Consider the following 16,487-nt stretch of genomic DNA (forward strand, 5'->3'; position numbering starts at 1 on the left):
CCTGAGACAGGCATTTTACCTGATAAGATCATCCTCAGCACATGCCTGACACATAGTAGGTGCTTGGTAATTGTTAGCTGTTGTTATTAACCATTATGTGAGTTTAGAGTGCCCATCCTATTGCAGAGAGGGAGAGAGCAGAGACAAATGGTGATTCTAAGAACCTGTCCCATTCCCTGGGACTCACTCCCGTGGCTGGCCGTCAGTTGCACCCACACGCGGCTGGCTGCGGGCAGGAGAGCTGGGCTCATTCGTGCTGGCAGCTGTCCCTGCAGATGAGGATCGAGGGTATGTGACTGCCTGAGCAGCCACTTCAATCCTAATGTCCCTTTAATAGCTCTCGTCAAATTGCCATGGCTCTCCCCAGAGATTTTCATGGTTATGGAAAATAAATAGCCATTATCTGACCTCCAGGGGAATGAGGATGTCTTCAGAATTCGGGGAAAAGCAGTTATAAAACTGAGCAGAGCCAGCCCACCCTTTCCCTATTAGGAACCTCTAAGGGAGTCCTAGCTACTGCCTAGGAAATCACAAAATAAATGTATTCACTCCTCAAACTCTCTTTTTTCACCTATTAGTATGTATATAAGTACATTTGGCTTGTATAGACCAGGAGAGAGCAAAAACAACTACAAAAATATGTAATGATTAATTTGTCCTGGGGTAGTGGGAAAAGAAGCTGATCAAGTAAAGGGTTTAATCCTTTTATTATTATTATTTTAGACAGGGTATCACTCTGTTGCCCAGGTTGGAGTGCAGTGGTACAACCATAGCTCACTGCAGCCTCAAACTCATGGGCTCAAGCAATCCTCCTGCCCCAGCCTCCCGAGCAGCTAGGACTACAGTGTACACCACCATACAAGGCTAATTTTTAAATTTTTGGCAGTTTCACTATGTTGCCCAGGCTGGTCCTGAACTCCTGGCCTCAAGGGATCCTCCCATCTCAGCCTCCCATAGTGCTGGGGTTACAGGTATGAGCCATCAAGCCCAGCTGGAAGATTTAAAAACGTTTCAACATCCAAAGAATGTGAGAATGAAAATACCCTTCCTTTTCTTACCACCTAATTTGGAAAAGAGAAACTATTTTTTTAATCCCAAAAACATTTGGTATAGCTGGCAAAAAGTGTTCTGTTCTTATATATGAGACAGTTCCTGAAATAGGCCCTAGAGACAGTACTCAGGGCCGAGTGGGACCTTGCTCTGGTACTAGCTCAGGTGGCCAAGGGATTTCAGGAGAGGGTCTGGACTTCCCCACATCCTGCTTTCATCAGCTGTAAGACTAGGTGGTGACACCTGCTTCTCAATGACCTTCACCAGGCTTGCTGGGAAGGTCATCTAAGAGACGTGAAAGGGTGCTGAAGATGCAAAAGCCTAAGCCAGGTGGTCCTCCTTGGCCTGGCCTCATGGAAAGGGGCAACGCCCCAGTCCAGCACACAACCAGGGTCTCATGATGACAGTTCTGCAAAACTGGTCCTTGGCTGGTCCTCCCTTGCCAGGATAAGATTGTGCAAAGCCCCACCCACAGGCAGCTGCTCCAGGTGTGGTTTGAGGGCTCAAAATTCCTTCCAACTAAAAGTATCTTTCCATCCCTGTTGGTATAGTGGTTAGGGGAAAAAAATTAAAAGAAAATAAACAATGTATTTTCCACATCAAGATGCCTGAACTTCCCATAACAGCTGTCACTTTGAGAAGCCATAAGAGAAAGTGCCAGGTCTCCATAGGTCATTATTTTTACCAGGCAGGGTCAACTTCCTCTATTAACACCGATGCACATATCAGAAGCTACCCATGAAAGGCCAAGGGCCTACAGCAAAGCTCCCATGACTGGAAAGTATTTAAGCATAAGGAACAGAATAGTTTCAAGGGAAGGGTAAGAAAGAGAGTCTAGAAGGCTGGGCAGAACACTACTTGGACAACTGAAAAAGGAAGTGGGGACATCCCAAAGAGTGGGCTGGCCACTCCTAGAACCTGTATGAGCAGGAAACAAAAAGCATTTATGGCTGGTAAATGCTTAACAACTGGTTCTCCGGGATAAAAATGTATATATGTAGAGAAATTTATTATAAATTTCATTGATAAAAAGGATGCACAGCACAAATTTATAAATAATAAAATATACAATGCCATTTATTGTAATTCTAGAAAAGCTTTTTACAGAATGCTTTCGTTGATTTTTGCTGACTCTTGTATCCAACCTGTTTGCAATTCAACCATGATATGACACAATCAGACTACAAATAAATGTTTGTTACGATATGATTCAGCAAAGCAGTCACTCATTTCACGGAATGGATACGGGCTGTTAGTCAGTGGAAAGACACATGAGATGGTTCAGTGCTAACTCACCCTTCTGACAGAAAATGCCAGAAAGTTTACATCCCATTGACAGGCTTGGAGTCTTGAGTACCATCTGGGTGGGTGGAGCCGGCACCGGCATGATACCTCTCCACTGCTATCCTGACGGAGATGGGGCATGTGCTTCCCAGGGCCACTTGCCAACCCGGGGAGGTTCTCCATCTTGCTGGTTTGGTGAGGGAGGCTACTTTCAGATTTCAAGTGGACACTGCTGGCCTGGATGGGGCTGAGGGGCTCTGCCTCTGAGAGGTGTTCTTCACTTTGTGGCATTACCTTTCTGAAGTAGAGCAGGCCTGCTTTGCTCCACAGAATCCTGCTGCAGAGCTGAGGGCTGGACAACTTCATGTTCTCTGGCAACTGATGGCCACTGTAGTACTGGAGGAGGGATGTATGTCAGGGCACTTTCAAAAGTATGTTATTAGAAAGTTGTGTATCATGGCCGGGTGTGGGGGCTCACACCTGTAATCCCAGCACTTTGGGAGGCCGGGGTGGGTGGATCACCTGAAGTCAGGAGTTCGAGACCAGCCTGGCCAACACTGTTGAAATCCCGTCTCTACTAAAAATACAAAAATTAGCTGGGCGTGGTGGTGCACACCTGTAATCCCAGCTACTCCGGAGGCTGAGGAAGGAGAATAGCTTGAACCTGCTGGGTAGAGGTTGCAGTGAGCTGAGATGGTGCCACTGCACTCCAGCCCTGGGAAACAGAATGAAACTCTGTCTCAAAAAAAAAAAAAAAAAAAAAAGAAAGAAAGGAAGTTGTGCATCAATCCTGTCGTCTCACTGTAAATAGCGTAAGAACAATATTCTGGCCCCTCCCTCCATTTGAGGTGCCAGGTTCTATGACAGGGTCTTCCCCACCATGGACCAGAATACAAGATAGCATTTTTTCTGCAGTAGTATCCAAAGCAAAAACTTCATCAGAAGGATGGCATTGGAGTCTAGTTGAAAAGTGTGTGCAGACAATTGAGTGTCAGATCCAGGGGAGAGAAAAAGGGGGAGGAGAACTGGGGAGACAAGTCGAGAGTAAGGAGATGAAGGGACATTTGAGAATCTGAATTTTTTCTTTTTTTTTTTTGTAGAGATGGGATCTTGCTATGTTGCCTAGACTAGTCCTGAACTCCTGGGCTCAAGTGATTCTTCCACTTTGACCTCTCAAAGTGCCAGGATTACAAGGATGAGCCACCATGCCAAGTCCAGGGAACCTGTTTCTCACAGCTGGGTTTCTTGCACATCCAGACTTCACAATCCCTTCCTGTGCATACAGACTGGCAGTCCCTTGGGTAGCAGGAGGACAGGAATGGGATTGGCTTTGGCCATGGGGCAGATTAAGCAACATCTGAGGGGAGTTGCTAGTGGACCAAGGCCCAGACCACAGTGCAGGGAAGAGGAAGAAAAGGGGTGGAAGAGTGACAGGAACTGACATTTTTTGAGCAGTTACTATGAGGAGTAAACTGGGCAAGAAAGAGAAAATACATAAAACAAGGACAGGTTGTTCAGCATCTCTTCAGGAGATGACTGTCTGGTACTTCCTTTGCCACCATTATTCTCAATCACCAATCACTAAGCACAGTCATGTACCAGGCCTGGGGACTGGGACTATGAGAGCTAGTTCTTATAAGGGGCTCATGATCTACCTGGGAAGACAAGACCTAAAGAAATGACAAGTAAGCCACAATGGCATATGCTTTGTCAAACCAGAGGACACCAATCAGTAAGTGTGCCAGGGACTTAGAGGAAGGGGTCACAAGCTGTGGGATCACTGAGGTCCCCAGGGAGATGTCAGGCCTTGAGCCAGAACTTGAGTGCTGGATGGCACTTGAGTGGAAAGGAGGGGCAGAGAGACTGTCCAGATTGGAATGGACAAGGCATAGCAGAAAGTACATAGATGGTATACTCAAGACACTGTGAACAGCAGTTTATTATTATTTTTTCCTTCATCCTGTCTTCTGGGGTCCTTAGGAAATGACTCTGTTGTCCTTCACAAGCCCAGCTAGGCCCTGGAACAAATGGCCTTCAGCGAGTTCAGCAGTATGAAACTCCTACTACGAGTAAATCAATGTTGGGTGTTGTGGGGTATGTGGAGAAGTGAAAAAAAAATAGTCTCTGCCTTCAAGGACAAGAAACGATTTTCCCTTTATCAAATGTCCAGGAAAGGAGACTGTGGGATGACACTGTGGCAGTGAAGTCTCACATCTGATAAAAGGCAGTGGGCTCTGAGCAGCGTGCACAAGTTTAAGAAACACTGGATTTGCCATCTATCAAGATGCTCCATTTGGGGGTGGTCCAAAAGGTCTTTCAGTGACTCAGCAGTTCTCTTCTCAGAAGTGGTTCCCAGTCTGTGCCTTCCAATCTTCCCAGTATATTCCTTTATCAGCACAAAAACTCATGTACAGCCAATGACCAGTCCAGAATCAGATGCCAAAGTAATCAGACTATACCAGTAGCCCACCCCATATCTGGTCACTGAGTAAGACATCACAAACTCTGCAAATAATCCTAGAAAGGAAGATGTACCAGGACAAGAACGAAAGAACCAAAACAAGGATGTAAATAACTTCTAAACTGGTCAGCCTTAGACAAAAGGAAATCTGGAAATCTCGACTTGGCCTGAGAGAAACCTCATCCTAGCCCTTAAAATGCCAATTAAGGCTGAGTTGAAAAGGAGTTAGGCATCACCAGAGACAAACTGCAAACAAACTTAGCTTAGGCACCCAAAGTGTGAGATGTGGTTATTTCCATGAAGGAGCAGTCTATGGAGAAGTGCAGGAACTTTCAAAGCTGCATGGGCAGAGCTGCTTCTTATATGACAGAATTGGTAGCTGCCTGTCACTTCACAGTGGGTCACACAAATATGAAGCAGAGAACTGGCTGTGTGAGTCAGCGGGAGAGCTTAAGATTGCAGATTCTGGGGAATCAGCACTCACTGTGACACTCACTGTCTCCTCAGACAACTGAAGGATGATGAGAAGGGGATCTCTGGAGCCTTGACCTTCTGGGCTCCGAATTTCTAGTTGGAAAACCTCTTTTCAAGACAAAAACATGCCAAAGTACATTTCAAAGTATTTCGAAGAATGAATCACATGCCCTAACTTTATAATAGAGGAAGGCACAGATCTCATTTTTGTGACAGGTGAAACATAATCCTTGCCACAGGTTAACTCCAGAGGGAGGAATTATACAGCTGAACAGAGCAGAGTCTTAGAAACTACAAACTAACCAACCAATAAACAAATGAGGCAAAGAACAGCTGTACATTATCTTAAGATTCCTTATTTAAAGGTTGTATCTCTAAGCCAGGCTATTATATAATCAAGCAGGAAAGTATTACTAAAACTTGATAGTTTTGACTGGTGGCCTTGTCTTGGATGTTAACAAAAAATTTGCTGTTGTTTTTCAAAATAATAGAGATGGGGGTCTCACTGTGTTCACCAGGTTGGTCTCGGACTCTTGACCTCAAGCAGTCCTCCCACCTCCCAAAGTACTGCAATCACAGGTGTGAGACTCTGTGCCCACCTGTTGTTTTTTAACCAAGCAGCCTGTAACTCAGCTTTCATGTTAATTCAAAAAACTCCATTTCCTGACACATCAGGCCCTGAAGTGAAGGTGAAGTGAGTACCACTCTCACTGCACTAAAATTCCCAAGGCAAGGGGTCAATGGAGCTGACCAAATAACCCACGGTAAGGTGTTCCAAAGGAAGACACCATATGTGGAATTTGACTATTAAGAAAGGGAAGATTCAACCTCATTTAAAGAACTCTTTAAAGAACTGTGCAACAGCTCTCCAAGCAAGTGAATGAGGTTTTAACATACTGAGTTACTCAAGTTGTTACAAGAAATATTTGGATCTAAGAGAATCTGGCAATGTTATCTGAATGAACATCAATTTTGATCTATCCTAAGAGTTAAGATATATTTTTGAATGTTAAAGATATTTTTGTACTAGGAAAAAAAGGGTGGTGAGCAGATGGAGAGCTGGCCAAGGAAAAACGGATCAACTGACTGGCAGGTTATAACTATTCTGACACCCTTAATAAAGTCCCTTACTTCCTCCGTGCTGTACAGACCAGGCTGGGAAAGACATGTTGCCAGGCTGTTGTAAGAATGTTTGACAGCCCAAGTCATGTCTCGAGGTGAACTTGGAGATAAATCACCTGTCCTTTCGATCTCTCCAAAAGGTTTAAATATTTCCATGGCCTCTCCTTCATCCATTTCTAAACCAATCAAAAGCACTTCAGAATATTCATGGGTTCCCCAAGATATTGCAATGAAATAACCATGTCTCTACCAGGTGCGGTGGCTCACGCCTGTAATCCTAGCACTTTGGGAGGCCAAGGTGGGCAGATCACAAGGTTAGGAGTTTGAGACCAGCCTGGCCAACATGGTGAAACTCCATCTCTACTAAAAATACAAAAATTAGCTGGGCGTGGTGGCAGCACCTGTAATCCCAGCTACTTGGGAGGCTGAGGCAGGAGAATCGCTTGAACCCAGGAGGCAGAGGTCGCAATGAGCCGAGATCATGCCATTGCACTCCAGCCTGGGCAACAGAGGGACACTCTGTCTCAAAAAAAAAAAAAGGAAAAGAAAAAAAGAAAGAACCATGTCTCCAGCTCAGCAACGGTTCTGTCAAAGCATTATTTGTAACACTCAACTAGACTAAGGAATCAAGAATTTTGGGTTACACTCCCAACTTTTTCTCTTGCCTACCAAGTACTGTTTCTTCCTTTCCTACCTTATTTTTTTCATTCAACAAATATTTATTCAATATTTACTATGTGCCTGGGTCAGTACTAGGCACTGTGTCTACAGGAGTGAACAAGAGGGATAAAGTCCCTCTCACAAAGCATACATTCTAACTGGAGAGACAAATGATTTCAGATAGAGATTAGTGCTAGAAAGAAACAAATGATTTCAGATAGAGATTAGTGCTAGAAAGAAACAAATGATTTCAGATAGAGATTAGTGCTAGAAAGAAACAGGGAAGCAGGCCACCACACGTGATGGCTCACGCCTGTAATACCAGGACTTTGGGAGGCCGAGGTGGGCAGATCGCCTGAGGTCAGGAGTTCAAGACCAGCCTAGTCAACAAGGTGAAACCCCATCTCTACTAAAAATAGAAAATTTCGCCAAGAATGGTGGCATGCGCCTATAGTCCCAGCTACTTGGGAAGGTGAGGCGGAAGAATCGCTTGAACCCAGGAGGTGGAGGTTGCAATGAGCTGAGACAGTGCCACTGCATTCCAGCCTGGGTGACAGAGCAAGATTGACTCAAAAAAAAAAAGACGAAGAAGAAACAGGGAAGCAGAATTCAGTAAGGGGGCAAGATAGAGGGGATGGGAAGAAAAGCCCTACTTTAGATAGTCTGGGAAGAGCTCCAGGAGGAGGCGACAAATAGTGAAGATCTGAGTCACAAGTAAAAGAAGCAAGGGAAAAACTCTCCAGGCAAAGGGAATGGATACAAAGACTCTGAGGTGGTCAAGAGTCAAGAGATGGAAGGAAGGCCTGTGTAGCCAAAAGTGAATGAAGAAGAGAGTGGATAAAGACAAGCAGAGGTGATAGGGCTGGAGAGCCCAGGGAATCAAATGTTATAGGACGACAAGATTTCAATCAAAGTGAGATGTCAAACCCCTGGAGTTTTTTAGTAGGTGTGAAGCCATCTTAAGGGGCAGACTTAATGAGGATCAGGTGTCCTCATTAAGGAGGACTTAGAGAGCTAGAGGGTACGATGAAAAAGGAGGTGCTCTATGAGAGAAATGCAGGTCATCACTAACCAGGCTAGTGTCTTTAGGCCACTGCAGACCGATTCAACTGGAAATCCCCTCATTTGACAAACACATAAGTGCTGCTCTCTGCCAGGCCCCACCTCCCCCCATTCTTTTCCAAGTGTCTCCGCCTGCAGTGATTAGGTTAGAAAGCATTTCTCTCTGCTGTCACTTAGTTCCTGCAACGTGTAAGACTACAGAGCTGAATTAGGACTGTCAAAGGATGTTCATACATAATAAAGGAGTCACACATATTAGAAATGACATTGTTACTAAAGAGCCACACAATATCTCATTTAGAGAATATGCTTAACAAAATATACATCTTAAAAATTCAGCACTCCAGAATGCTTTTTCAATTGTTTCCATTTGAGAAATAAAGAACAAAAATTGGTAATAATTATAGACACAACTTCATACAATAATCTGGATAATATGCAAGAAGCATCATGATGTCTTTCAGATATTTCTCTTTGTGGCTAACGAACCACTCATCAAAGGATGGACCAAAGTTCAGATGTACACAGTCCAGGGTGCCTCCCAGCACAGTGGCAGTGCCCTCGGGGATTTTCTTTCCCTCGGTGAGAGACATAGGGGATGGGGAGGAGCCCAGGAGTGTCACCAGAAAGCACACAACCCAGCTTCTTACCCAGCCCGCTGGCATCATCAATTATCAAACCATTTGCTCCTCTTTGCAAGAGGTGCTCCTTTAGAAGGTCCCAATAATTTCTGCTTATATTGTTCGACCAGCTGGTTGAAGCGGGTTTCCGTCTTATTTCCCTTAGCTTTTTTCCTAGATACCTACAAGTGAAAGGATTAGAAACATAATATAATCGATTTCAAAGACTATATATCACCTTACCCTCAGGCCACCCAAGAGAGAAAGTAAGTGTACAGAGATCCTGTCTACCAGAAAGGGGTAGGTTTCTGGAGAGAGACCCTTAGAGAGAAAGGCTCAAACAGAATCATCCACTGGTAAGAAATTAGACCAACAGTGCACAGGGAGCAGGGCCTGACTAACTTCCCTGTCTAACACACTGTGTTGGGGGCTCAAGGGCCTCTCTCACTCTAGCTTCCAAAGCCTCACTTTAGCCTCAAAGCAGATAAGCCAGCACAGAATCTGGCCATTCTTGCTTGCCCATTCCCTCCCCAAGAACACTGCTCATGGGATTTCAGAGATCTATAAAATAGTATGGTATAGGTCAGAAACTTCCCAGACACAGATTTCTTGAGTAGGATGGGAAGCTAATGCTGCTTTTACCCTTAAAGGAAAGAGACTAGGAAAGGGGAGAAGAAAGCTTGACTTCAAGTATTCAAGAATGTAGGACCACCGTTTTCTACTAAAAGGAACTAGGGCTCCTTGGGAAAAATGGCTAATGTCAGGACTGGGGAAGAGGTACCTGAGCTCAGCCTGGACATCTTGCACTAGAAAGCAAGGATATTACCAGACAAACAGGCCACATCAGAAAGACTCAGAAGCCAATCTGCAGGGGCTTCTGCCAGCCTTAGACAGAGTAAGAATAATGACAGTATTTGAAACACATCAAGTATATGAAAAGTCAGGATTTCATAATACTAAAAAATGAGCCGGTATGGCAACAGCTCATTACTCTGAAAACTAATACAGAGAGAAAGAAAAAAAAAAAAATCAAGCATTTATCCTGTCTTTCCTATACAAATGATATTTTGTGGTAACCAAATAATTGACAAAGGAAGATTTTTCTTTCTAGAGTTCTATTTAAAAATGCAAAAGGACAGAAGTTTAAATAATCAGCATTCTGTAACCCATAATGAAATAATGGATCTGGTAACACTCATCAATAATTGCTAAGGCTATTACATGAAAGGCTAACTGGGGACTTCATCAATGGAGGGACAAGGCAGACAATCCTCAAATCTACTGATCAATCTCAGAATCACTAAAAATGGGCAACCAGGTAGTATGTGCCTCAGGTGATGTAAAGAAACACACACACCACCTGTGAAATACTCTAGTCAAGAAAACTGAACTTGAGGCTAGGCATGGTGGCTCACGTCTGTAATCCCAGCACTTTGGGAGGCCAAGGCAGGCGAATCACCTGAGGTCAAGAGTTCGAGGCCAGCCTGGTCAACATGGTGAAACCCCGTCTCTACTAAAAATACAAAATTAGCTGGGCATGGTGGTGCGCGCCTGTAATCTCAGGTACTCGGGAGGCTACTCCGGGAGGTGGAGGTTGCAATGAGCCAAGATTGTGCCATCGCACTCCAGCCTAGGCAACAAGAGCAAAACTCTATCTCAAAAAAAATAAAAAAAAAAAAGAAAACGGAACTTGATCAAGCTACCAGACCGAACTAACTACCAGGTGACAGGCAAGATGGGGTGTCACAGAAACAAGTTAAATGACACCACAAGGAAGCAAATGGCTAAATTAAAAATGTAACACAAATGACCTGGTTTCTCCAATAAATGAATAGCATGGAAAAAAGGGTGGTAAGGGAAAATGGATATTAGAGAAGAAAAAAATGATTTAAGAAATTAAAAATCCAAGTATAATGTGTGGACTTCGGATCCCGACTCATACTAACCAAGTATAAAAACATATTTTTCAGGCAAATGGGGAAATTTTAATATGGCTTTAATGTATCATTTGTGTAGTAGATGATAAAGGGCTTATTAGTTTTATTAGATATTATAATGGCATAAGGTGTGTGTGTTTAAGGCCTCATCAGTTAGAGATGCAATCTGAGGTTTTTCTGAGCAATGTTTCATTTTCATATGAGACACATTTACATGTGAAATGGGCTTTGCTTTAATATATTCTAGTGGGGAAAGCATGTTATGGGGAATATGTAAACAAGGAGACTGCTGAAACAGAGGAACAGATACATGGAGGTTCATTTTACTTTTTTCTCTCCACTTTTATGATTGTATACCTCAACATTCTCTAAAAAGCTACTGTCCTACACAGAAGTCTTTCTTTTTTTGTTTTTTGCTCAGCTAATCAAGGTACAAACATGGCTACGATCTGGCAGAACCATGCCATACCAAAGCTGAATGTCCTGCAGAACTCACCTGCTCGGAAGATAATTGCTGTTTCTCCTGCTTCCACTGGCTTATCTGGGGCTTTGGCTTTTTGGGATGGATGGGCTTCACTTTGCCTTTGTCCCGCAACCTGAAATAAAATGGCTGAGTGTCACCTTGAGTCCTTCTTCTAATCTGACACCCCTAGGTTCTCTTAGCTCAAGGGATAAAATTCCTCTTTGTACACTGGCCCTTCCCAAGCCTATGATATGTTAAGTCATTCTAAAAATAGATACTGCAACAGACCCTCTGAAAGCTCAGTATTTGTATACTTAGAATGCTTGATGTCAGGAGCTTGAGACCAGCCTAGGCAACATAGCAACCCCCTGTCTCTGCTAAAATAAAATTAAAAAGTCCCAGCTACTCAGAAGGCTGAGGCAGGTGGATTGAGTCCAGGAGTTCGAGGATACAGTGTGCTATGATCATGCCACTGCACTCTAGCCTGGGCAACAGAGTAAGACCCTGTGACATGGTTTGGATCTGTGTCCTTGCCCAAATCTCATGTTGAATTGTAATCCCCAATGTTGGAGGCTGGGCCTGGTGGGAGGTGACTGGATTATGGGGATGACTCCTTCATGAATGGTTTAGCACCATCCCCTCAGTGCTGTTCTTATGACGGTGAATGAGTTACCGCAAGATCTGGTTGTTTAAAACGCTCCTTCCCCCTGCTCCTGGCCATGTGAAGTGCAGGCTGCCACTTCACCTTCCACTATGGTTAAGTTTCCTGAGGCCTCCCTAGAAGATGAGCAGCTGCTGTCATGCTTCCTGTACAGCCTGTGGAACCATGAGTCAATTAAGCCTCTTTTCCTTATAAATTACCCAGTCTCAGGTACTTCTTTATAGCAGTGGAAGAAATGAATAATACACTGTCTCTAAAAATAAAATTAAATAAATAAATATATAAAACCCCATGGATATCTCAAAAACCTTCATTTATTTAACAAATATTTTGTCAAGATTTATTTTTGTAGAGCACTAATCTGCTGCCCCAAACAGAAACTACCACTGAACCTCAAGTATGTGGCCTCAGCTGGCAGAGATGGCCATCTGGACAACAGGAAGCTCTTTAAAAGAGGAGAAAAGGGGCACAAAAGCCTGCCCTAGGAGGCCTCTCTGCCATTGATCTAAGAGTGACATCTCTGACGGTGTTGAAGACTCACGTGTTAACCCCGTGTGTGGGAATACATAGCACCAAGCATCCTTTTCAACCAAACAAATGCCACAAAGAGAAAAGAACTCAGCAAAAACAAACCCACTTAGAACCCACCCACTGTTCTATGCTGCCACTTTCCTGCATCTCACCTGATTTTGGGGCCTCGGTGTGAGGGGAGCGCCAGGACCTTTCTTCTCTTCTTTCCATCAGGCAGCTCCACCTGCTCCACTTCAGCCTTGGTCTGGAAACCGGTCCATGAGGTAGAGCTCGCCTTCCCCTTCTGCTCTGGGGGCGCCTTGCTTTGTTCCTCTGTGTGGTGTTGAGCTGCCTTCTGTTGCTGGTCTTTTGCAGGCTCTGGTTTCCCCTTCTGAGGCTCACCAGTTGCAGGCTTGGATCTCACTTTTTGCTGCATAAAACAAGAAAATGCCATCTGGTTTCTGGATGAGCTTTGTTTGCTGCAAATACTCAACAGAAGATGAGCTTTATGTGCGCTAGATGAAAGAAGAGGAATTCTTCCCCCACACAGTTGGAGACTAGAGGAAAGTGAATACATGTAGTTCACAAGCCCTGCCATAGTAACAGATGGTTACTGGGTGGGGGGCACAAAATAACCATTCCCCTTCCCATAACATAGAAATAAGGGAGAGTGCATGCCCAAGATTCAAAAGCCAGTAGGTGGGACAATTATCAAAGGTGTAACCTATGTAGAAAGAGAATACAAGAAGCAAGCAAGCAACAGAAAAGATAATGAAGTAATAAGCGCTGAGAATTTTTCAAAATTAATGACAGTCACTAAACCACAGATCAAGGAACTCAGAGCTCTAAGACCAAATAAGATAAAAACTAAACAATTTACAACTAGTCATATCATAGACAAACTGCAGAAAATCAAAGATAAAATCTTGAAAGAAGCCAGACAGGGGAAAAATTTTACCTATAGAGGAACAAGGATGAGATTACATCAAATTTCTCTCTCTTTTGTTTTTAATAGGCACCCTCCAAAACCCGAGTAGGTTCAGAGAGATTTCCAAGACTTCTCTTCAGAAATCATGTAAGCAAGAAGGGAGTGAAGTGAGATATTTAATATTTAAAGTTTTTAAAGAAAAAAAAAATCACCAACCTACAATCCTGTATCTGATAAACTTATCCTTCAAAAGTTAAGGACAAGACCTACTCAGACAAAAGAAAATGGAGGGAATTTGTTGCCAGTAACCCTGTCTGCAAGAAATATGAAATAAATCTCTTCAGAGAGAAGAAAAATGACATAGGTCAGAAACTCGGATCGTTTTCAAGAAAGGAAGAACATTAGGAATGGAATAAATGAAGCGAAGACGACAAGGAAAAGACGCTGTGGAAAGGAAGGCATCAAGGATGTTACAGAAGTATTTGCACTGAAGTGGAAGAAACAGAAGATTCAAGTGAAATTAATGTAATGATAAGTGTGTGTTGTTCTTCCCTTTCACCTTAGAAATCCAGATACAATGAACAGTTATTATATGCCTATTGTATGCCAGTCTGTTTCTAGGATACAAAAAAAAAGTGTCTACCCTTCAGGACTCACAGCCAGGTGGAGACAAGAGATGTATACACAAATAAACCAAAGTAAAAAAAAACTACACAGCTTAAGGAAGTTCATGAAAATCAAGTAAAGAGGGCCTTTATCTTTTGAGAGAGGTGGAGGAATGCTACTCGAAAGGGATCATTTGATCTGCATATGCAAAGTGAGTAGAGGCATTTTTACACAAAAGAACAGTATGAATATAAATCCAGGCAACAAATAAAGTAATTTGGATGTTAAAAAACAAACAAGGCTGGGCTCAGTGACTCACACCTGTAATCCCAGCGCTTTGGGAGGCTGAGGCAGGTGGATCACTTGAAGTCAGGAGTTCGAGACCAGCCTGGCCAACACGGTGAAACCCTGTCTCTTCCAAACAAATACAAAAATTAGGGCCGGGTGCGGTGGCTCAAGCCTGTAACCAGCACTTTGGGAGGCCGAGATGGGCGGATCACAAGGTCAGGAGATCGAGACCATCCTGGCTAACACGGTGAAACCCCGTCTCTACTAAAAAAAAAAAAAAAAAAAAAAATTAGCCAGGCATGGTGGTGTGCACCTGTAGTCCCAGCTACTCGGGAGGCTGAGGGAGGAGAATCACTTGAATCCAGAAGGTGGAGGTTGCAGCAAACTGAGACTGCACCACTGCACTCCAACCTGAGCAACATAGCAAGACTCCATCTCAAACAGACAAACAAACAAAACTGGTAGCTTCAGAATCACCTCTGAAACAATGGCTAACAGTAATAAGCAATTCTATTATCTAGGGTAACAAAGTTGCCTTGAACAATAACCAGATCCCATATTTTCCAACTGAGGGCCACTGCATTAACCACCAGAATGGGTCATCTGTTGGTAATGCTCTTGGTATACACCACAAAGACTACAAATGTTTGCTGTATATGCAAGTGAATTTTGCTGTGCAATATCAATGAGAGCTCTAAGAATAAGAGTCAAGAATAATCTGGCCCTGCATGTCCTGGGGGAAGATGGGTAAGAGAATGAGTACTGACTGTGTGCTGACCATGCAGTATGCTAGATGATGGACATGTATTATCTCATTTAGTCCTCAGCAATCATGTAAGGCAGATGTCGTCCACCCATTTTACAAACTGAAGTTCAGAGCAGTAATAACTGCCAAGGAACATGCAGCAAAAAGGGCAGAGCCAGAGTATAAGCATGAGTACACCTATTCCTAAAGTCCCTGCTCCACCCTCTATAGCACACCAGATTAAAAACTGTATAAAACTATCAGGCTTCACACTTCTGGAGCCAACTAATAAAAGAAAATATGGAAGAGATAACTGAAATCTACAGGTAACAGGAAACCTTAACCTCAACCATTAATATTGGCACGTACTATCACCAAACATTGTAAAGAACAGCTGACTGGAAATAACATTGGTCTGCTTCCTCTCTCCTTCCTTTCCCTTCTGCTGTAGAGCTATCAGACATGGGCCAGCAGATAAGAAGATGGCCTGGAGAGGCTTAGGGAACAGGGACTAAAGGGAACTGGGAGCAAAAAAAATCTAATTGAGGGGAGAACTACTCTAAGACAGCAGAAGCACAAACTGAACAAAATAGAAGAGTTTAGTTATGTCCTTAAAAATATGGACCATTTAATTTCTGTACCAAGCTGCGCTGGATCCTTAATTCCTTCATTTTAAGTTTTCTTCGATCTTCTAAAGAGAACTCCACTATTGGTCTCTGTCAGAAGGAGATAGAATGTTATTCATTAGACTTCTAAATCTGTGCATGCAATGAGTTGAGTTTTTCCTCTTCACACATCCTCCCCCAACCCACCTTTTTTTTTGTCCACTTGCCATTCTTTCCCACCCCTCAAATGTCAGAGGACACTAGGCATAAAGGAGTAGGCTGGTTTCCTGCAAGGGGTCCTAAGGGAAACAAGTCTCCCCAGAGGACGAGGCTTACCTTCAGAGGCCCAAAGATTTCTGGATTGTTGTTGATCAGGCGGAGGGCTTTCAAGGCATGCTCGTGCTCTTGGAACTCTGCAAAGGCGTAGCCCAGGGACTGACCCTTCATGTTCCCATGAACTCCTTTGAGGTCTCGCATCACTCTACACTATTAGTAGAGCAAGAAAAAAAATCAGTAATTACAGAATGAGAAGGCTTGCCTGACATGAACTGCTTTAATAGAGTCAATAAAAAATAAGGTTATTGGGTGAGCATGGTGGCTCATGCCTGTAATCCTAGCACTTTGGGAGGCTGAGACAGGAGGACTGCTTGAGGCCAGGAGTTTGAGACCAGCCTGGGCAACATGGCAAAACCTTGTCTCTGCAAAAAATACAAAAAATTAGCCGGTGTAGTGGCACCTCAGCTACTCAAGAGGCTGAGGCAGGAGGATCACCTGAGGCTGGGGAGGTTGAAGTTGCAGTGAGCCATGATGAAACCACTACACTCCAGCCTGGGCAACAGAGTGAGACCCTGTCTCAAAAAAAAAAAAAAAAAAAAATCAGGTTATTGAAACATAATCTTCATTTATACCACCACCACAAAAATCACACTGGAATAACACTTATGTGTGTCCATCTTATTAGAATTCACCTACTAACACCATAAAACAGATTAAAATAATATTTTCTTGCTT

General features: G+C 43.5%; 1 protein-coding gene across 3 annotated transcripts in view; it reads right to left on the reverse strand.

Annotated features, from left to right (window-relative positions):
• Nucleotides 1–4,255: 4,255 nt before the first annotated feature.
• RBM28 (RNA binding motif protein 28) overlaps nucleotides 4,256–16,487 on the reverse strand; it is a 36,624-nt gene continuing 24,392 nt past the window's right edge. For all 3 annotated transcript variants that reach the window (XM_077997263.1, XM_077997262.1, XM_015134854.3), the window contains 5 exons: nucleotides 15,813–15,962; nucleotides 15,513–15,587; nucleotides 12,478–12,734; nucleotides 11,167–11,266; nucleotides 4,256–8,915 (listed from right to left, as the gene is read on the reverse strand). In XM_077997263.1, the coding sequence (XP_077853389.1) occupies nucleotides 8,781–8,915; nucleotides 11,167–11,266; nucleotides 12,478–12,734; nucleotides 15,513–15,587; nucleotides 15,813–15,962 (717 nt within the window). In that variant the 3' untranslated portion in view covers nucleotides 4,256–8,780. The remainder of the gene's footprint in view (nucleotides 8,916–11,166; nucleotides 11,267–12,477; nucleotides 12,735–15,512; nucleotides 15,588–15,812; nucleotides 15,963–16,487) is intronic.

This window comes from Macaca mulatta, chromosome 3 (genome assembly GCF_049350105.2).
Source record: "Macaca mulatta isolate MMU2019108-1 chromosome 3, T2T-MMU8v2.0, whole genome shotgun sequence".
NCBI lineage: Eukaryota > Metazoa > Chordata > Mammalia > Primates > Cercopithecidae > Macaca > Macaca mulatta.